This window comes from Sceloporus occidentalis, unplaced genomic scaffold (genome assembly GCF_023333645.1).
Source record: "Sceloporus occidentalis isolate IW3139 unplaced genomic scaffold, rSceOcc1.0.p SCAF_72, whole genome shotgun sequence".
Classification (NCBI taxonomy): domain Eukaryota; kingdom Metazoa; phylum Chordata; class Lepidosauria; order Squamata; family Phrynosomatidae; genus Sceloporus; species Sceloporus occidentalis.
In genome coordinates this window covers 1,923,217-1,946,657 of record NW_028317052.1, presented here as the reverse complement: position 1 = coordinate 1,946,657, position 23,441 = coordinate 1,923,217, and the positions used below count along the sequence as shown (strand labels likewise).

General features: G+C 40.3%; 1 protein-coding gene across 3 annotated transcripts in view; it reads left to right on the top strand.

The window, feature by feature from the left end:
• Window positions 1–22,092, top strand: part of LOC149286076 (active breakpoint cluster region-related protein) — a 120,203-nt gene extending 98,111 nt beyond the window's left edge. For 2 of the 3 annotated variants that reach the window (XM_089494353.1, XM_089494354.1), the window contains 7 exons: window positions 16,355–16,414; window positions 16,979–17,088; window positions 17,271–17,410; window positions 17,586–17,720; window positions 18,013–18,118; window positions 20,221–20,368; window positions 22,003–22,092. In XM_089494353.1, the coding sequence (XP_089350479.1) occupies window positions 16,355–16,414; window positions 16,979–17,088; window positions 17,271–17,410; window positions 17,586–17,720; window positions 18,013–18,118; window positions 20,221–20,368; window positions 22,003–22,092 (789 nt within the window). Of the gene's footprint in view, window positions 1–7,668; window positions 7,831–16,354; window positions 16,415–16,978; window positions 17,089–17,270; window positions 17,411–17,585; window positions 17,721–18,012; window positions 18,119–20,220; window positions 20,369–22,002 lie in introns of those variants that run through there. The other variant, XM_089494355.1, reaches the window with a different exon arrangement.
• The last annotated feature ends 1,349 nt before the right edge of the window (window positions 22,093–23,441 follow it).

Genomic DNA, 23,441 nt, shown 5'->3' with positions numbered 1-23,441 from the left:
GGGTAAAAAAATCGATCACGGATCGATTTTTTTTTTTTACCCGTCATTTGTCGTTAACGACATGATTTTCCGTGACGTGCCCGGACCGGCAATTGTCATCCTGGTTGCATTTCAATGTTATGTCAATTTACTTGCTTGTCCAAAGCCACGTGTACCTTGTTACATGGAGCAAGTAATGTGCGCCATTCACGTCTGCACACCAGCCCCCCAAAGGCCAACAGGACAAACAAATCTATATAATTACTCGTCTCCAGGTGAATACGTCAGGGCATATGTGACCTATAAAGTTTAGGGCTTGATGGAGATATCCACCTGACATTGACTTGATTTCATGGTTAGTCTTTTTATTTGACAAGTAGATGGTTTCTGAATATTTCAAGTCTACATTATTATCTCATTTATATAGCGCAATTTAAGCAGCACAAAACTAGAATTGACAGACTATGACAAGCCGATACATTAGGTACATGGCATCATTTTAGAAATATCAATCAGCCGGTAAACCCCCCCCCTGGATTATCTCAGTTGGCCAACACCATTGTCCCCCTACCATGAAAGAGTTAAGAAAATACCTTTCATAGTAAATGCCTACATTGTAAGTATAGATAAAATATTTATCCTACCATTGTCCCTTTAGTTACCTGATTAGCCAGTTGTGTTGAACGCAGGCAGCAAGAACCGTAAGGATGTATGATTATTATTATTGGCGTAAGTGGCTCTGTGTTAATGGACTAATAATACGTTTCTCGGTTAGAAAACAGTTATAGCGTTTTACTGCTTTTGAAAGAAAAATTATGGCATTATGGAGCGCAGCCTCCGGGTGAGCTTCACACTATGTATGTTAAAAAAATAGAAATAAATCGGTTTAAAAAATTGTGTGATAATTCATACCATATGGTGGCAAAGAATTCTAGTTCTGTAAACTTAAAATGTTAGACTGTATCATCTGTAGTAAATCTGTAGTAAATCAAGCCATTTTGTGTTAATTTGTCTTAATTGCTCCTCTTTAAGTTGGATGCAGAGGGCTTTCCTTGGGTACGTGGGGATATTTTTTGGAGCATTTGAATTGTTGAACATTTTGAGCTTTTCAGGAAGGGTTATATGCCAGTGATCACGGCAGCCTGACCATTATCTCTGCACACAAGTGTTCAGCAAACACAACATTACTTTGCTAATGAGCTCAGACATTGAACTCTGTGTTGCTGCATCTGAAGTATGTGTCTGTAGATCAGAGGGGCGAGTAACTGATGGGAAGGCATCCCATCTCCCTCATGGACACATCTGTCAAGCAAGCTCCCCCCTTCTGTGTTTCTGCCCCTTACACTAACAGATCAGGGTCCTGACCTTTTATCCCAGCCATTTAAAGTCTTGTTTAGACTAAGTGCTGTCACCCCCAGGACGTTGATATGACTAGGGACAGATATAGCTGTAGCGAGATAGACTGAGATACAAATGGTCTACATGGGTGGCTTGTGGGATGCTCCTTAATAGATTTGATACTGAGATGCGGAACGCTTCGTGGTTATGATGCAATGTGAACATAAAATGTGGGAGTTCTGGATCGCATATCACTATCACTACTGCTAATGTTATGTGGTGGAAACCATTTACTTTCTAACTTTGCTGGCGTAATGGTTTAAATTGATCTCATCTTCAACAATTTAAAATGTATTTTAAGTTGCTTTTTATCTGTCCCAAACATTCCCAAGACCTGGACATCATAACTATTGGAACGACCTATAGAAGTGATGAAGTGAAATGGATCATGTGGGGATCTCTGCCTTAAACCCAGTTGGTACTTGCAGAGATGGCAATGGATTACCAGCATCTTAATCCGCTGTCTCTCTTAGAATTTAGTACCTAACCGAGTTCAATGTTGAGCCCAATTTCTACAGCCATTTTTATTTCAGCTCCCCTTCTTACAACAAGGGGAAGTCCGATCATGAAATACACGTGCTTTACAGATTCAGCAAAAAAAAGAATTATAATTGGATGAAGGAGCGCATCTGGGAACAAGTCATACAGAGTGATTAGGCAACAGCCCTAAATGTTCCTTTGCTACATATTCCACTTCTTTGTTGAGAAAGCATAAAATACTACACTTATAATGCATGCAATCTTATTTAGCCCAACATTTTGGACTTGAGCTTCTCTATACATAGATAACAGACAAGATAACTAGTTGAGCAATAGAGTGAAGTTGACTGACCCTCACTAAGAATGCCACAAGATTAAAGTCTGTCTAATGAGTTGTCATCAGCCATGAAAGGAATGCCTGCCCCTGATGTAATTGGTTTAAGTTATAGCATCATCTTACTCCTAGTATTTTGCTACTTCAGCAAGAGTAGACAGGTAACAAAGGAGTCCCAGTCACCTTTAGCCCTTATGACGCCTTCCAGGCTGCACTCCTCCGTAATGGTTTCTTAATTGGTGAATTTAAATGGAATGATACTTTCTCTCAACGTTTTTGTTTTTTGATCATATGGCAGCAGGCAGATTATGGAGACCTTCCTGTCCCTTGCACAGGAATGTTAATGCTTTGCAGGGTTTAGGAAAGGCAATAAGAGGCATTCCAACCTAGATTGTTTGCCTGCCTCTCAGCCTGATTATTTCTGTTGAGCGTCAAACAAATGTAGTTAACCAAACAACCATCCTCAGACCCCGTCCTTTAAAGAAAAGTATATGGGGTTTTGTGTTATGAAAATAAATAGATTTCATATCCCAGTCTACGCTTACAGCACAAATACAGACATTAAGCCTTTGTGCGCCTTCTGGCTGCTTGCTGTGCATTAAACTGTATTGAACTTGTGTTGCTGTTTGCTTATTTTTTAATGTGACCCATTCTGTAGTGTCGGTTATTTCCAAAGGTAAAATAAACCATTACTATTCTCAGAGGAAGAAACCTTACAGCAATCTTGGTAAGGGAGCTTTTCCTTATGATATTCAGCAGAACCTGAGTACTAGAGTGGGGCTGTCAAACTGTAAGCTCTTGGGGATTTTGCACGCCTAACCTTTATAAAAAGTTGTAGGTTCTATAATGCTAGATACTAGTTTTAAAAAGTCCAGACCACTAGCCTGCTTTATTTTTTAAATCAATTATTGTACAAAATGCTGTCTTTTCCTTCATTCCCTCTGTGATTCCCTGTCAAAGAGCCCAGTGCCTCTCCCTCCATCATTATAAATGTTTATTCCTCACTGAGAACAAGCGCTGGACCATACCATTGCGCATGCAGTGTTACCTAATTTTATCCTCGTGCCACCTTAACCATGGTATAATACTAAATGTACAGAAGTTAGTGGCAGAGGAGTGGGGACCTTATCAAAGCATTAGACTGTGCCGCAGTCAGAGACAAAATTTGCCTTTGTACATAAAGGTCATAGAATGACTCTTGAAGGATAAAGCAGTATTCACCCACTGACCTCTTATCAGACCCGCATCTGAGTTACAGCAGTGTTAAGGCATGCATTGCTCATCCTTCTGGCACTGAGAGGGACAATCAGCTTAGTCTCTTTAGACTGTTCAGTGAAAAGATTGTCACATGTTGAATATGGAATAATGTGTTCAAGCTAGTTATATTTTGTTACATCACCCATGCTTTATTGTTATATGGACGTTTAGCACTTTAGTTGTGTAGGACCTTATGGAAGGCTTAGATGATGTGCCGAGTAGGTTGCTTTGATGGTGATGCTGGGATGACAACTCGGCGTTGAGTCTATAGAAGCACTCTAAGTAAACACATTGGGTGTTATCTACGCCTGTCACCAAAGTCTGCCCGGCCTCTCCTGTCTTTGCCGTTGCTGGTACTGGCCCATCTGGGAAGGAGGTCTGTGATTGGAAGCAGATGTGGCTTACGGGCAATTCTGCTGAAAGTTAAAAAAAAAAATGTGGGCTTTTTAAATGTGGATTTCATTTGTCCCCTCAGCCCTCTCGTGGGATTGTATGAAAAATCTGTTGTTTTTTTTTCTTCTTGCCCTTAAAAGGTCATATAATTTCTACCAATTCTGGAAGTATTTTATTTTAGCTTGCATGGGACATTTGGAGTTTTTAACCATTTGCTTTACTTACTCATGTGGTCTCATACCCCAGTAGCAGAGGGAATGCAATGCTGTTATCTTTTTGCCAGCTCTTATTACTAGTAGAAGTTCAAATAAATGGAAACAACTGGCATAATTATTGTTTATGCAAAAGGAATTTCATTTAACACTCTGGGTAAAAATGCATCATGGGACTCATAGTCCGCTGTGACTGGAGCTGCGGAGTATCCTCATTCAGATCACTATTGGGTGATTACAGACTCTGCACTGCTTGTCAGAGGTGGCCATCCAGCTTCTGGTTGTTTTTATAGTAGGTATCCTTATTTTCACCCTATGTCCTGGATTAGTTGGCTATTTAAAGTATTCTAAGCTTTTTAACCGCAGTATCTTATACATTAATATCAGGGTCAGTTACCTATCCCGGCTTTACAGAATAGCTTCATCTATCATAGTGTACGTTAATTAAGGTGCTATCCTTCCACACCCAGGGTCTTGTATTGTCAATGAGATCTGTCAACGGATGCACTGAGGGGCTTATAGATGCTGATGCCGTTTGTTAGAAACCAGTGCAAATTATGCTCTCCCCCCCATTATAAACTACTCTCAACTAAGCAGCCCCCCAGAACAAATGAGATTTAGCTTTTCCTCTGAACACTGACTTGAGCTGCCCTGCAATTCGTTCTTTGTCCCTGTTTTGGAAGGAAAATGTATCCTGTTGAAGACCCAAGTAGCTTTTGTGTGACTGCAGCTGTCCTTATCAGCTACTGTCAGGAGCTTGTATCGCGAGTGGCTGCGATCCCGTATCCGAGACCAACTGTGTGCACAAAATGTACATGATAATAAATGTCTCCAGGTCTCCAGAGCACCAACATTCACTGGATCTTTTGTGCTCTGTAATATTATGCATAAATGCCTAAAATATTCTTTTTTTGTTGTTGCCATAGGAAACACAATCTGTAAAATCACCCCGAATAGCAAAAACCCGCTCTTAATTTAAATATGTTTGTGTCTTATCTTAGCTTTGCTACTTCAAAGAGTCAATTATAGACTTTAGAAGATCTGTTAAAAAAAAATAAATCTATTTTTCTCCTTTTTTTTTTTCTTTATTCGGCTATAGTCCTTATGCTGCCAGATTTACACAAAATTCTCCTTGAGATCTGCCTGCCAGCCTGCATTGGGGTTCCAACCCTTAGAAGTAAACTGGTTTCAAACCTATTGCTCACTGACCCTGAACTGTTCATTGATCTTACCTTTTACAAAGAGTCAAAGGGTTTAGCTGCCATATTGTACCTATTGATGCTCCAGTGTTTTGGCCCTTTATTATTATTGCTTTCTAATTTCTGAGTTTGTGGAACAGCCCTTGTGATACTGCACAGTAAAGTATCAAGTCAATTTGCGGAAAGAAGCTCTAGAAGGTGGAAGGCCGGTTCAGTAGCGTAATTAATCATGCAGCTTTGGCCACGTGGCACTAAGTTGAAGCCTGCTGTCTAAAACATGAAATGAGGTGTGTTAAAAGGTGGAGATACAGACACTGCTCCCCTTTGCTTGTTATTGTAAGTAAGCAATTTAAACACGGTTTAAACAGTGCTTTCCCTTTGCAGAGAATGTTGCAAAGGAAATGGTGTCCAAGTCCAGTGAGCTTCTGTTGCAGGATAAGCTTGCCTGGCCCTCTGTTAAGTGTAGATACATGAGTAAGATTTCTCCAAAGTCATCTTACCAATTACATTATGCAGGGCCAGCTCAGCTCTGCCAACTTTGGCCCTTTATAATGAATTGTGAAACGAGAGTGTTTAAACCACAACTCTACTGGGAACTCTATTAGTGAATAGACTTTTGACATCAGTATTCATTTGGTGCTTGATGGTGGTGTTGATGGGATTAGAATTTTTTGTTTGGGTTTTTGCTGCCATAGCATTCTAAAATGTATTAAAATGTTTGATCCATCTAACCATTGTCCTAGCTACTTCTAGATTGACATATGAGGTGACCCCAGGCCAAGGGCATCAGTCTAGGTTCCTGGTATAATGTCTGACCCTTCCCGATTTCTTGTAAGTACTGTAATATTATGCCCTATATACAACCTGATCACCATAACGTAAGACGTTATCTAGGGCCTGTGTGATAGGAAGGGCTCCCTCAGCTTCTGCTGGATTGTTATACTGTTATTTATTGACCGATAGAATACGGGCAAAGGGACCGCTCGTTGATTGAAAGAAATGAGAAACGTTGCAACTTGGAAGTGTTTGTCAGCTAGAGTTAAATGCATTAAAAGGGTAGATGATGATAACATCTGGTAACTCTATCTTTTTCCATCACTATCTTGTCCCACTTAACACCCTCACAAGCATGTAAAGGCTTGATGATTGCAAATATAATGTACAAATTCTTACTATATATATATGTGTATACATATACGTAATCATTATTCCAATCATTCATTGAATGGGCCTCTAAGTTTAGTTTCTTTAAAAAAAAAATTTAATTAGTTTAGCCTGCTAAAGTAGTCGTCGTGCTGGTAACGCTTTTTTGTTATAGTATTGTGGCTACATAATCCAGAGAAAAGTAATCTCTGGTCACCTTAATCATCATAAAATGTCCGTGTAAAAATTGATACACCTCTATGGGCATCTGGAATGTGGTTTCATTGGCCAGGTTCCACTGGGATAGAAATAACATCCAAGTGGAAATGAATGTAATAAAAAGCCAGGAGTATAGAATGTGAGCAGCCTGGCGTTAGAGGAAAGGTTCTGTCTGACCTCGTTTCTCGTTCTTGCGTTTTTCCATGGATGTGAGGATTGGCTGGGATTTCCTTAGCCGCTCTCGCGTAGCCAGCTGCCAACTGGCAGATTGTTGTGTGCATGAAGCATGTTCATAGTGTGTGACACCTCCATTACCCCTGTAAAGAAAGGACTGGATGTGTTGGGCTGTGCTGGAAACACTGCATTTGTGTAAATTGCCTGCAGTATAATTTCTACAGGAAAATGTCTTTTCTCCTGAGCCTGACGTGACCTTGATGGAGAAAATTTCTCAGTAACATGGATTATTTGGCATTTCAAATATTTATACAGGCTAACTTTTAGATATGGCTATCTGCTGTTGAAGCAACACGTTTTGCTATCCTATATTTAAGCATTATATACCGCACATTTCTGGGTTTTATTTTAACCCCCTTAGTGCCACGGTGCATACTTGGTTTGCAATGCTTTTCCAGTAAAATGGTTCTTTAAGAGTTAAGGGGGTTGAGTTTTGCTGATGGGAGGAGTAAGCAGGAGGAGGCTGCCTTTTGAACCCCCTTCTGTAGTGTTCTGGGCTCAGTTACATGTAGTAGAGGATGGTGAGCGCCGGTATTCTGCTATCAGCTGTCTTCTGTTTACTTTGAGTTGGACGATAAGCTGTGGTTCCGGTATATGCTGACTGGCATACCTCTCCATCGATTTGTTCTTGTGCAAGACCCATCCATGAGGCGTGACGGACACAGAGGGAGCAGTGACCAGCAGGGTGGGAAGCCGGAAACAAGTCTCCTTTGTGCAGGTGTTTGAAGTGATCCGTAGGGGAGAGTGACCTAAAGGAAATCACCCGGTGATAACGTTCCAGATTATTTCATATCAGAAGGACGGAAGAGCGCAGCTGAACATGACGGAGGTTTTAATGCAGACAGACTGCAATCTGAACTCAGTATGTGAACACCTAGAACATTGCTGCTTGGACAGGTTACAAGAGCCAGGGGCCAAACGCCCCGCCAACACAGGGGCCCGACTATGGGGCAGAGTCCGCAACAAGCTGCTAAGGCAAAAGGTAAAGGAAAATGATATGGGGCTTAGTCTAGTACCCTCTTATGTATTTTTGTTGCTGACTGGTTCCGAGTCTGCTAAGCAATGCAAACTACTAAAGCAAATCACAGAACTTTGTTGAAGTAACTGATTGGGTCTTATGTTTATTTTAAATTGATAGCAAATTTCAGAGCAAAACACAAGTCGTGCTTTTAAAGTTGAAGCCTTTATGTTTTGCTCACCTATCTGTTATTTGTCCGCATTATGTTTTTACCGGTAAACTACTAACATGTTGTCATTCTCATGAGTAGAACCAATTCCACCACCATTGCAAGTTGCCTTGGGTCCATTAAGTAAGGTTGTATGGTTTAAATGTATAACAAGGAGTAGTCGGGAGCTTCTTTGTTTTATCAGTAATAAAATGAGGCAGTGATAGTCTCTTTCTGTGTTCTGTCTTGGTTCCTGCATGAATTCCCGTTTGAGCTGTTAATAATTGAAGACATCTGTACATGAGTGAGAGCTTTCTTTTTTCACACAAGGGTTTGATGTTTCAGAGGGTTTGACATCCTCTGCTCTATTGGACTACAATTACCATCACTGTTGGCTGACTGAGAGCAATGGGTGTTCAAAAACAGCAGGATGGTCGCACGTTCCTCAGACTTCACAGTGAATTATTTTTCCGGTGTATTGTTGATACCTAGAAATAGTGAAGATCCTTATAGCTTAAAAATGTGAGCTGCTTCACTGCCGGACTGTTCCCTGGAGTCTCGATTCAGTTTGAGAAATCATTGGCACGCGTGGTCTTTTTAGACGGTAGGAAAAGATGCTTTAGAGCAGACTTCTGCTAAATTTGACTTTGAATACTGAAGCTTATTCACTAAAGGGAGAGTTGACAGGAGAGTTATGTATAATGACTTCAATATACATTCAGGAGTTATGAACCCAATGAGCTTTTGGCTCCAGGATAAGCTTGTCTGGCCCGCCGTTAAGTATACTTAAATGAGTAAGATTTCTCCAAAATATTCTCACCCGTTAATTTATACATTATGCAGGGCCCTTCATGCTGGGGGAACTTGCCAGTTTTGGTCCTTCATAATGAATTGTGAACATCTGACCATTGTTACCATCTCTGCATACAGCAAAAGTACAAGCTTAAAAATACTAATAGTCCCTGCTAACATAGTATTAAATGATCATAAATGATCTACATCCTAGCCAAAGCAGACCAAGTCAAGTAAATGCAGTTTGGGTCCCTAATTAAGCAATTTAACAATATTTTGCCCATCACAGATTTGTTGTTCTGCATCAATTCCTCATTATAGTGAGTATAATAGAAACAAGGCTGAATGAAGTTGAGGACTGGTGGAAGCCGTCACCGATTGTGGAATGTCCAGCTGTTATAGTGGAATCTGGACTGAGATCTGGCATGTGTTGTCCTCGGACCCGTTCATGTGAAGGACCTCGGTACATTGAGAGCCAGATGCTTTGTGTATGGAATAGTAGACATATTTTTCATTTTGCAGCTGCTCTATGGACAGTACACACAATGTACAGATTGAAACTGACCTTTTCAGGGTTAACAAATGTCTATAGCTTTTAGGGGTTTGAATTAGTTTTGGTTTGTGAGCTGCTCAGCTTAAACTTCAGTCCTTCCATGCTGCATTTTATAGAAAATACAGATTTTCTGGAATAATTCTATATTCTTAAGCCTATGCAATATTACACCACTGATAATCGACCCCTGTGGGCTTCTGTTGATGGTACGATATGCGTTTCCCTGCTTGTATACAGGTTACCAAGTCCAGGATTTAAAATATAATCTTCACTTGCTTGTGACATAAATCCGTGTTTTATAAATGTGTTGTCTCTTCAATATTTCTAAATGTCATTTACTCAGCTACTGTCTTTGTATCTGCACTATTCATTTTATACAAGCACTTCTATTAGAGCTGTTAGTTGAGTAATATGCTGCCCTCTGGGACTACAACTCTCATTACTAAATTAAAACAATGGGTGTATTGTACAGCCAGTTGCAAAACAATTTGTGGTGAGGAACATATTGTACAATAGTCACCCCTCTGTCTCCAAAGAGTTAAACCAGTCACAGATTTACAAGGTAAAGTCCTAATGTGGGAGAGGAAAGGGGTTTAATATTTTGCATAGCAATTGAATGAATGTTTGGTTAATTTAGACAAACACAAAGCTCAAAATTCAACCATCATCTGATTTAAGGAGCTGTAGTTAAAATTATGAGGCAATCGGCAATGTATCTGCATGTCTCTGGACCCCATGAGTCAACAGGTGTTCATGAGCATATGGAGAAAGTGATGTCACTGATGATGTCAGAGTCCTAGGAAACAACACAGCCAAGGTCAGCAGACTGGAATGAATCATGTTGGTCCGGTTCACTGTGAAAGTAAGGTGCGAGCGGTCATGAGTCACATAGCTGGAAACCAATCTCTCTTCCATGAATGCGGCAAGAGTTTCATTGCTGCGTTGGAATGACCTGTAGGAGTCTGTACTCAGTGAGTGAGTATTCAGCACAGCACCCTCCATTTATCTATAACAGTTTGCACAGCGAACAAACAGAAATCTAAAACATGGTTAAGTAGGGCTGTTTCCTAATGGTTTAACATATCTCATCCTTCCAGAAAATCTAATAATTCTAGCAGACTGACAGAAGTGTAGAACGTACTTTTCCTGTCATCCCAGACTGCATGCCATCCAAAACCCTGGTAATGATGCCAAATTATTTAATATATTCACTGAGTAGGGAAGCAATAAAATCTCTGCAGTACTTTTACCACCTGAATATGCCAAACTTACAACATAAATTGTGCTAATCTTAGCCTCTGGCACTTACAGAGTTAAAATTAATTTCTAGCATAACACTTAATGCGTTGTGACAGGTCATCGTAACGGCCCCCAACATATCGAAAACACATGGAGCAATTTCCATACCTGAACATATTTCCGTTCTGGATTTTTAAGCCGTTTTCTTTTGACCTCACTCTAAAATTAAGGCTAGTAAAACTATTAAATACTTTAATATGCTAAATCATTTGATTTATGAACAAACCCCTGCTTGGGAATTTTGTTTCCAAGGTAATTGACTATTATAATTTAACAATTTTTTTTCCAAACCCCCCCCCCCCCCCATTGAGACCTGGAGTCCTCAACATGTTTTTGGGAAAGACATAAGATTCACATTCATTTATTTAAGCTGATCTTCCATTCCGGACTGGGCTCATTCTCTCCTCCGAGTCCTTTTCCTTCCAGTGATGATTATACATGGTATGGGATGCACAGTGCAATTGATGGGTGCAATTTGGTTGAAGGAAGCAGATCTCCAGATCTCTTGAAATGTTGGATCATGGGTTTTCATGGTTTGCTGAACCCCTTTCGATGATAACTGGTGGTATTTCCATTAGTGGAAACAGATCTGTTACAGCCAATGATGTGTTGCCCCCAAACCTCCATAGCTTAAACATCATTAAAGCATATGGCTTGCAGAATATGTAGCTGCATCCGTTCAGGTCTCAAATCCAGACATCCTCCTCTTTGTACATTTGCTAATTGTAAATGTGCGTTGTGTGACTTCAGAATTGCATTTACACAAACCAGCTCTAATAGCTTTACCGAATTTCCTCCCCAGCGCTGACAACAGCCAGTATAATTGGAAACATGCACGGGGCATTGGTTTCCTGGTTGGGATTGCTGTTTCTGAAAGCTGCAACCGTTTCCATGCTGTTTCTAAACCTGCTAAATCATACAGATCTGAAAATTATACAGGGAAACATGTAAAGATGCTGAAAAAATGCCTGTGCAGCGCAACCTCGGTGTTAGAGGTCCATACATGAAGCAGGGAAGCCCTGTCTGACTGGAGGATCATGGGAATTTCATCAAATGCCTGCTTTTTACATTTATTTAATATGATATACTGTGCCTAATATATATATATATATATATATATATATATATATATATATATATATATATTAATCATTGAGAAAAGCTCAACCAACTTCTGAAAGCTACAGGGATCACATGAGAAGGAGGCAGGTAATGGAAATGTTATAGCAACATAAGTAAAAAAAAAATAAAAAAAAATTCTAAATGGCCGATGGTATTTACAGCCAATAAGGACAATATTAGTATGCAAATTAGTTGCATGTCAGTTATAAAATAGATTAATGGAACCTTAATTTCCAAAGCCTTCAATATTCTTGTTTTTAGAAAGTAATCTTCAATTCAAGCCTAAAATTTACAAACTTGGGGTCCAAGAGTTCCCTGGTATTTCTGGTTATATTGATCGAGCCAAAGACAAACATACCATTCCTAAGTCATTGCCATTTTTCCCCACATGAGTACGGAGGTAGGTTGGTTGGTTTCTTTGACTGTTGGTAGTCGGTTTAATTCCTGGATCAACCTCTGTTTAAATTGAAATATGTACTGCTAAACATCCCTTTGTGTTTACGGGAATCCATATATGCTGTATCCAATAAAAACTTCACTCAGCACTGTTATCAACCATTGGCAAGATTCTTGCGAGGAGTCAGTGGGTAACGCGCCATTCATATTTATTCATCAAATAAAGTACCGGCTCCAACCAAGTAGTAATCTGGGAGCATTGGAAGCGTATTCTTCACTTGGTTTTTACAGGTTGCCTCCTAAAGAATAATTCCAGGTATGCCTGTTTAAAATAGTTATTTATTTATTCCACCAGAGCCAGCAAATATAATATTCCACACAGTAATAAGTACAAAGGCAGATGGGCATGCATGTTTACCGGGTGTGTAGCACCAAGAATTGAGGTAGCAACGTGCTCTGTTGAGTCGCTAATTGGGTTTTTGATGGATAACTGGGTGTCATCAGCTGGTCATTTGGATATATAAGAAGTATTTTATTCCTCCTGCTATACGTGAATAGCTCCTTTGTTCTGTGTACCCTTGAGAGAGGCGCGCAGGGGAAGCTGCAGTGCATTAAAGAGCACTACCTGCTGACTCAGGAGAGCTGCTCGGCTTAATTGCAGTTACTGGAGCTTGTTAGTTGCGCATGCAAAAAACCCATCAAAATCCAATACCCTTTAAGCATCCCTTTGAAGTCTCTTAGGATGGGAAATCTTAGCCATTTGCTCTTGGTGGACAGGCCCTGGAGAATGCAGGTCAATGCTTTTATTCTATTTAAATGAAGCATGTTCATGTAACTTTAAACTATTGCACTTAATATTACTATGGAGGGTAATTATTAGGGGGGGAAAGCCGTTTCGAGGTAAAGATTTAGTAGAGAACATGGTAACACGTTTGTTAGCAGGTCATGAGAGACTATCGTTATACTGACTGGTTGTAGGAAATTGCAGGCTGTCGCTACATCTCATCATTCATGAGACCTGAGCTCGGGGCTTCCCAGATTCCCAAGTCTCATTAGAGCACAAAACCAGGTTTAGTCACCACAGCCTTCAGCGTGAAAAAAAGTGTCCAAATCCCCTCCTAAAGCAAACATACAAAACATTAAACTATATGAATAAAAAGAAATCCAGAATACAAAAAAATGGCGCACAGTAAGTACCCTCGTTTATCAAATGAGCTTGCTATATTGTGCTCCCTTCAAACTACCACCGACTGATCATTTTTGGGGTAATTTATATTATATAATGGTTGAGGTTACAACCACTGGCTGTCCAAACTGAAATATTTAGCCTTTTGTAACACTGATGGGGGATTTTATCCAAACAGGGGATCCCATAGATCTTCCATCTAGTGAACAGGGACCTTAGAATACCATTTGAGGTTTTGGTTTGCACTTTTCATATCTTAGGGCATAAAAGAATATACAATATTCTATTTGACCATGTTATACTTTGTTAAAAATATTGTTTTTTCTGGCTGCATTTTCAGTTGCTTTGCGGTTACTTTTTCTCCTGATTGCTTGATTCCCCGAGACTCGATATTATCTACTTGAACATCTGTCTGTAAATAAATAAAACGCCGGCACAGTGAAGATCTGAAGTCGTGGAAGCCTTTGGTCTCTGATTTAAGAACATAGTGTTTCCATAATAATGCTCCTTAAATAGCCAGAGGTCTTTCAGATCAAGACCTGTTATGTCGGCAATCAAAGGAAAGCATGCTTCGCCGAGACCGTTACCTTATTCAGCTCAAAACAGGCATCTGGGGCAGCTTGTATTTCAGACGCCACACATCACGGCAAAAACCATAGGAAGCTCCGTTTTCTAGATGATCTATTTTATGAACCCCTCACCCTTTATGTGCCGTGGATCAACTCAAATAATCAAGTATACCAAACAGATAGTAAACCTAAATGCGTAAAACTCTGTATACTATATATAGATAGATTGTACATACACATCACTTTTAGAGTATCACCATGTTGTAGTTACCTGCTAGTGTAGTTATTGTACTGAAATAACTTTTAATTTTATCGTGCTATGGGATAAGAGCAAAAAAAGGTACTGATAGAAAAGTGTCCCCCCCCCCCCATTTTGATTACTATGGACAGGAAAGGAAATTCTCCAATATCCCAAATTCACTTGATATCTTTTACAAGGAGTCCAAGTACTGAGTATATTGCGTGTATATCCAGCATCTTATTTAAATCCGTCATAAAGTGCTGGCCGGCAGATTTTTCATGTACTCGGTCGCATCAAAGCTGTACTGACTTTATCCATCTGTTCAGCACAAATGCCACAAGCCAGGGAATCAAAAATCAGCTGTTGGCTCATCTGGACAGTTTTAGATTCCAAAAATGTAATGCAAAGATGTATGCAAAGTGGGATTCGCTGGGGTATTGCAGACAAGCCCTGCTAATACCATATAGTAGTCGGTTCACAACCCCTGTAGTATGCAGTTTTTCTGTTCGGGGATTTTTTGTTATAAAGATACTTCATAGATTTCATAGAAAATTAGGTTCTAACTGAAATGGGTGGCGTTTTTATACCTAAAAATTAGAGGAGAGATTAGCTTTAATGTTAGATTGTCGTTTCTGTGGAATAGAAAAAATGTCGGTGCGCTGAGCTAGTCTCAGGCTCAAATAATACAAAGTATAATACGAGGCCTACCAAACAGGTGTAAGCATGCTGCAAGAAACAGTGTATTGACTGTACAATGTATACAAAAAACAAAAACTGTCTGCGCTTCTCACCCTAATAAAGTTGGCAACAAATATATAAACATAATATAAATGAGAGGTTTGGGTTTCTGTGGAATAACCTTACAATTCAGGTGATGTATGAGATGTTTCAAAAAGCTTCATGGCATGAATACCACACCCAGCTGTAACGCGATTAGGAAACGTGATCTTTCCATAGGGTTTGGACAGGCCGGGCACGTAAATCTATATTTCTGTATAATTCACATATATATGTATACAGTATATATGCTGCACTGTAGCCATGTTTGTAGCAAATGTGCACACAAATGAATACTCTTTACTTTGTGAAGCACTTGGCTTTAGAATGCACCAGGTTTTATCACATTTTATTACAAAATATGTAAACTCCACTGATATACTACACTTTTATCTATAGAAAAGGCTGATATAAAGAAAATAATGTTAATCTTGTGTCTTGATAAACCGTTCTGAGCAACATTTCCATTCGCAATAACATTTGTGTCCCGTTAAACTGGATCTATCACCTAAGAAGGTATTACAATCAACAAACTAAGTCTTTAAAAATAATATATACGGTATTTTTAAATGCATCAATAGTGTATGAGAACACAAAAAAATCGGTATGCATATTAGAAGCGAGTGTATTGTGTAATGAGCTGTGATGTCATCGCCAGCGTATACATCATATTAATGCACAGGCTATAGCAGGAGCCGCTGCCCAGACTCCAGTCCTCAATGTGGATTTTTTCTTATTCCACAAACCTCGGGCAAAATAAACCGTGACAGGAAATTACTGGATGCCTTTCCCAGGGGTTATAAATAGACTAGAATCTGTTTGGTTATTGAAATGGAAAACTTGAACTTTCAAAACAGAGCCCATGTTTATCCCAAGGCTAATTGGGTGGGAATAGATCTAGCGCTGCCGTCTTTGGGAAAGACTTGCTCTCTCCCGGACAGGTACAAATCGCTGCGGCTCCTTTGGCTACGACGACATATCTTAGCTTTGGTTCCAGATGTGCTCGCCGCTTCTTATTAACCGGATAGCATCCCTTTTATATGCTTTATTACTGAAGCCTTTCTGCTGCTAAACTACAACTCCCACAGCCCTAAGCCAGAAACGGCGGTTACTATAAGCCACTGTGCAACAGTTTGTATTGCCTGGGTGCAGTACGATAGTGTATTTGTTGTAGATACTTATGGTTATAAGAACAGTGAAAATGGTTTGCAAGTCATGCCATTTCTGAAAATGTTTATTAAAAATACTTTCCAAACAATGTAAATAGAGAGAGGACTCCACGTGCTGACGCTCCGTCTCCTTGCAGTGCGGGACCAGGCCGGCTCTAATCATTTCAACAGGCTGTGACTCTTTGTTTTGTCGTAAATTTCATTTTAAAACTTAATAATGGAATTGTGTCTTTCAGCTGGATCCACAGGCTGTCCAGAGCAAGAACTGGCACATGGACGTGATCGAAATGAACGGGGTAACTCCAGAGGGTCAGGGTGTTAATACGTGATCCGCTCTGTAGAAAGTGTTAGGCATTCGATGCACTGTGTGTATTACTGTTAACTCGTCAGCACGGTGCTGCTCAGATAACAAAAACTATCCACAAAGTACATGCCCTTTATGCAGGGAATAGAGTCTGCACAAGTTACTTAATTGTGTTTTGTCACATTGTTCTTATGTTATAATAAACATGCGTGGCTGCGCACAATGATTTTTGTTGCGCCATTAGCTATAAACCCGATTCTGCTGCAAAGGTTTGAATAGTGTTCTTGTAGCCATAAGATCACTTTTCAAACTGCACAACAAGAATCCCAGTAAATAATAACAGCCCCCCATTATATGCTGTGCTGCTTTCCCATTATACTATACAGCAAAAGGTTATTGGCCGTGTGTTAGAGGTCAGAGAGCTTTAGTAATGACTACCAAGAAGTGAAATAACTACAACTTGTTATCCCTAAGTGCTTCGGCATTGAGCTTTAGCCGTAGCTTTGAGTGAGTTAATATACTCATGATGGGTTCTTGTTCTTTCATCCATCTCTAGATTAAAGTGGAATTTTCCATGAAGTTCAGCAGCCGAGATATGAGTTTGAAAAGGACGCCCTCCAAAAAACAGACCGGGGTGTTTGGTGTAAAAATAAGTGTCGTGACAAAGTAAGTGAAGGCTTACTTATTCCATGTCGGATTTTCAGAACTCTCATTAAATACAATGTGCCGTTCTACTGTGACTTCCCCAATTAGAGTAGAAGTCCTTGTCAATGTCACACAGTTCATGCACACCCCATGCGTTGGGCTTGTTAGTGATCCTCTAATGAGCCATATTCTTATCTTTCCAGACGCGAGCGCTCCAAGGTGCCATACATTGTGCGTCAATGCATAGAGGAAGTGGAGAAAAGAGGAATTGAAGAAGTTGGAATTTACCGAATATCCGGCGTCGCCACAGACATCCAGTCCTTGAAATCTGCGTTTGATGCCAGTGAGTTGCTGTTTCCCTGATAATATTTTATTATTATTTATTATTAGTAAATATGTTAATTTCTTAACACCCTTCTAATGTTTGTAAGTTATAATAAACATTGAATTCTGTAACCTTTCCCTGGTTAAAGTCTATGACCATGGTGATTCCGCTACATAACACTTCTTGTTACCAGATAACAAGGACATTCTTATGATGCTGAGTGACATGGACATCAATGCAATAGCCGGCACATTAAAACTTTATTTCCGTGAGCTGCCAGAACCTCTCCTTACAGACAGACTGTACCTGGCGTTTATGGAAGGAATAGGTATGTGTTCAGTCTTTTTCTTCTCACGCTGTGCTTTCTGGACCCAGCAAAACTGTACCCCTCATAACGACAGCTGTGGCACTGATAACTGTGTTTTAATATTTTAAAATGCAAAACATTTCTTTATGCATGTTGAATTTTGCTGTACTTTTTGGTAAATTTATCCTTGACAAGACCTGCCGGTGCCTGACAGATCTTTGAAGACAGCAGTTTATTAAGACGTTGATTATTAATACTGTCATTGCCGTTTGTGCACACTCTGATATCGTATCCTCTGCTTCTGTGGTTACAGCTCTTTCTGATCCAGCAGCCAAGGAGAACTGTATGATGCACCTTCTGCGCTCCTTACCTGACCCAAACCTAATGACCTTCCTCTTTTTGCTTCAGCACTTGAAAAGGTAACCATAGAATTCTGAGACACAATCCATTTTTTTAATGAGCTTTGGGTATCGCCGTCATGTTACCTGTTTGTTAGGAGAAAACATTTGTTGCCTGACATTTATGCAGATCAGTTTGTCATCTACTAAGTAAAAAGCCTTATTAGATAACATGGGAGTCTTCTCTCACCATCATTGAGATGGTGTCTCCAGGTGGCCAGCTCTGAGTTTCTCGGTTCCGTTTGTGGTGGTGTCAGGCGTTAGCCTTTGCGGTGATCTCCACATGATAGTGTTTGTTTTATACAGCCATCCCTCTTCACATTTCATCCTTCATTTGGCTGCAAAGCCCAAGACACAGAGGCTCGACTGTGCAGACAATTGTCTGACCAGTAACAGCAATAAAGAGCTTTTATTGTAATATCACAGTGGCGAAAGATTGTTTGCTTAAGTAAACATGGCTGATAAGACATTGTTAGTCATGCAAGAAACACGCATGATACTGGGCCACTATTGCTGTGACCTGCGTCATCTGGCCATAGGCATAAACCAAGCAAAAACGTCATAAAGTTTTATAAAAGGAAATTCAATTTTTTTCGGGGGGGGGGGGGTTGATTGAATTAAACAAGAAAATAAATTCTAATTGTTAAAATAAAAGTGGGAAGCACAGCATGAAGATGTTTAAGTATCAGTGTGTGATTGCTGAGAATCTTATATTCGGGAAAATAGTGATTAACTCTCATTCAGCTTGGAATGGACCATGCAGAGAAGGCTGTCTTATGAGATTGAAGCCACGTTTGTGCTATATGATACGTTTATTAGATCCCTACTTTCAGAGCTGCACAAATAACATATGTGATATAACTCATGGAGTCGAATAACGCGAGTCCACAGTTTGCTAGTAAGTGCAGTCATCCTAAAGGAAGGAAGGAAGGCAGGTTCTGCTGGCACACATCTGCTGAAATTGGTCTCCTCTTTTAAACCAAACGTCCAACCTATTGCAATGACTGAGATCCCTTGAATGATGTGTAATATGACAGACAGACAGAGAGACAAACAATATAAGAGAGTGTCATTGAACAGATCTAGTAGAGGATAATCAACAGGGGCCGAGGCTGCAAGTTCCATGATAGACCACCAAGCCATGGAGATGTTGGCTACCTCAGGGTTACAACTCTAAAATGATCTTAATGCAAAAAATAAAGATGACATACAATTAATTATGTGTACATATATGAAGATATTAGAGCAGGACAGGACATTTTTCTCATTTTCTCTTAGATTTCTGTGTAATTTTCCGGTAATACGTATGTCCTTTCTATGTGCTCTGTTTTATCACTTTATAACTTGGTCGCTTGATACTGAATCCTGGTATTTGCTTGCTATGAAACATGTTAATCTTTTTTTAAAGTTACTGCTTCTAAGCGTACAAAGAATACAACTAAAACAAACCCTATCCAAAAATTCATCAAGTTTTCCATTCCGAGCAGAAGGTGCAAGCCAGGTCCCACATCTGCTCCCTTGGAGGATAACCAGTTCTAGTGGGAAGTAGGAGGAGGGGAGGGAATGGCGGCAGCTGGTTTTCACGTACCAGTATCCCAGTTTGTCAGGACATTAAAAGGGGGGGCTGGCATTTTTAAGGAAAAGCACACTGTAATAAAGGAATGACACTGGGAAGCGTGAGACCCCCAGCTGCATATCTGAAGTTCTGCCAGTGACATCACTGTGTCTGAAGCTGCAACTTCAGCCCTTTCAAGCCCATGTGCACACGAGGCCTTCACCGCTCTGACCCACATCCTGTGATCGCCCTCACTGAAAAGTCTCACGCCAGTGGTTGAGCTAGAAAAGTTTTTCAGATAGCCTCTGCGTGCTTTGCTGTCTATGGTATGTGTATGTAGAAATAGTGGGTATTTTAGGCAGCATTTAATTCTGCTATGAAAATGTTTATATGCAGCTGAGCAGGTGGATGACGGGATAATTGCTGTTCCTCTGAAGAGCTTTTCCCACATTCTCCAAGTTCAGCTTGGTCTTCAAAATGTTTTCTTCACATCTAGTGCCCTCGTTTGTCAGTCTTTTTTATCATGACCGTCTTTCTCATGTGTGCCCCGTCTATCCACATTTTCTAGGGTTGCAGAGAAAGAACCCATCAACAAGATGTCACTCCATAATTTGGCGACTGTGTTTGGACCCACATTACTGAGGCCATCGGAGGTAGAGACTAAAGTTCACATGAACCTGGCCTCCGACATCTGGTCACATGACGTGATGGCACAGGTATTTAATTGGGGGGGGGGGTTTAATAATCTAAAAGTAGATGGATGAGTTCCTTTTTAATAGTACAGCTTCATGACGTGATGATGGAACACTCATTTAGATAAAATTCTTTCTCCAAGTACTGAGTTGGTGATGTTGAATGGTTACGTATACACCAGCCTGGCATTGCTCTTGCCCTGCATTTTCCCATGGTGGCCGGCTGCACACATTTCTCAAGATCTCATTTTGGACTCCTGTCCAAGACTGCTTTTTTCTGCTATTTTTGTGTTTTATGATTCTCTGGGGAACATATCTAAACATTTTGTGGAAATTATTTGAATCCACTAGAAGTTAATATAGTGCTATGTGCAAAAAAATCATAAATGGCATTTTCCTTCTCTTTTAATCACTAGTGAAACTCACTGATAGGAAACAGAGGGTGGTTATTAATGGTACATACTCTGAGTGGGTTACTGTTGCTAGTGGGGTACCACAGGGGTCAGTTTTGGGTCCTATTCTTTTTAATATATTTATTAATGACCTTGTAGAGGGATTGTATAGTAAAGTATCAATCTTTGCAGACGATACTAAACTCTGTAACGTGGTTAACACAATAGAGGACAGTGCACGATTACAAATGGATCTGCATAGGTTGGAGGCTTGGGCTGGGATGTGGCAGATGAGGTTCAACACAGATAAATGTAAGGTTATGCACATGGGGAAGAAAAATCCAGGCTGGGAATATGTATTAAATGGGAAAACACTGGGGACGACTGACATGGAAAAGGACTTAGGAGTTTTAGTTAACAGTAAATTTACCTGTAGCGACCAGTGTCAGGCAGCTGCTGCTAAGGCAAATAAAATCATGGGGTGCATCAAAAGGGGCATAGATGCCCATGACAAGGAAATAATTCTACCACTGTACAAGTCACTAGTCAGACCACACATGGAATACTGTGTACAGTACTGGGCACCAGTGTACAAGAAAGATATAGTGGAGCTGGAGAGGGTTCAAAGACGGGCAACCAGAGTAATAAGGGGAATGGGAGGACTACAGTACCCAGAATTAGGGTTATTTAGTTTGGAAAAAAGACGGCTTAGGGGGGATTTAATAACTATGTATAAATATATAAGGGGACAGTACAGAGATCACTCCCAGGACCTATTTATACCCAGGACTGTATCTATAACAAGGGGACATCCTCTACGGTTGGAGGAAAGAAGGTTTCTACACCAGCACAGACGGGGGTTCTTTACAGTAAGAGCGGTGAGATTATGGAACTCTCTGCCAGAGGAAGTGGTGATGGTAAACTCAATAAAAGAGTTCAAAAGGAGCCTGGACGTGTTTCTTGAAAGCAATAATATTACAAGTTATGGATATTAGATTAATAGGGACAGAACGTTGATCCAGGGATTTATTCTGATTGCCATATTTGGAGTCGGGAAGGAATTTTCCCCCTGGTATGGGGCAATTGGCATCTGCTTCATAAGGGTTTTTTTGCCTTCCTCTGGATCAACACAGTAAGGACACAATATGTATATAGGTTGAACTTGATGGACTTTGGTCTTTTTTCAACCTTATGAACTATGTTACTATGTTACTGTGAAGTTCAACTTTTTTCATTTAACCGTGTCCTTCTCTCCTTCTCCTTCAGGTCCAGGTTCTGCTCTACTACATGCAGCATCCACCCATCAGTTTCTCGGAGCTGAAACGAAACACATTGTACTACTCCACTGACGTGTGAGCGCGGATCCCCCCAGCCGGGAGAAGGTCAGGGCACCCTGCTCCTCTGTAAATTTCAGAGACATTTTCAGGTTGGAGGAGAGTGTGGGATTGACAGAGCAAACTTGCGGCTCCGAGGAACCTCCAGAATTTGCTTGTGCTTTCCTTGAATCCCTTTTGTACAGAAATAGAAATGTGGAAGCAGAAAGAATGAACCAGCACTGTGCTCCCCGTGTACCTAGCTGTATTTTGTATATTGGTGTTCAGGCTTTATTTTATGTAGAATCAAGAGGCATTGGTGGAGCAGAGCTGGAACTTTCGGGAAACCCTGCGGGCCTCTGGGCCCTTTTAATCTGCCACATTTACAAACTTTGTGCTGATGACGGCATCCTGAAGTGTACCTTGAGAATAATTCTTCACTTTGGGGGCCACAGGGGTCAAAATGGCCTGGAAAGGCTCCCCTATTTGAGAGCCACCAAACCACATGAATAGTCAGCACTGCCACAGTTTGCCTCACGCCGTGTGAGCAGATCTTCCGTCCACATATTTTTAAATATAAATAGTTGCCATGATGGTCTTTTTTTCTTCAACATATTGTAACTGAACGTAGTCCCAGTGATTTCTGGTCTTTTTTCCTTCTGGTGGAGATGTCACTTGTGATTTGCTGCTTGCAAGGGGTGGTACGTTTATATATTTATCTGCTACGGCTCGGGAAAGAAATACTAGCATCCGACATGTACGGCACTTGGATAGAGAAGTCTGTAGTGTAACCAGCAGGAAATATATAAACTCGGCATCGCTATGGTAACAAAAAGGAAATACACAGACAATTTAAACTTGTGTACATTAAAAAAAATGTTGGCTACAAGTCAGTGATTTCTTATGGCTTTTTAAATGATATACAATATGTTGTATGTTTTTATTCCTGTCGGTAGACAACAGGTAGAAAACATTGATTCCTTCCAGTTTCTAGATATGAAATGATCAGCTTTAACAGATATATGTGTAAAAGTTTACACAAATGGACCAAACTTATTGTACGTACAAATTCCATTCACTGAGGACGTTCCTTTCCATGAGCTCTTCGGAGCATTAAACAGATCACCCTGGGCAGGTATTAGCAGCTATGTGTTAAAGTTATGGAAACTTTTACACACGTAACTTACACAAAGATTATAACACATCGAACCATAGTATGTATAATACATTAAACATGGCCCCCTTTTCTCCCCAAATACTACCTGGTGGTGCACTAACCATTCATGCACCTGATAATTATTTAATGATTTCCTTGATAGTCTACGGCAAACTTCATGCGTCGAGTGTCAGTGGGGTCTAGTGTGAAATAAATGCAGTAAATCGCTTCCTGCA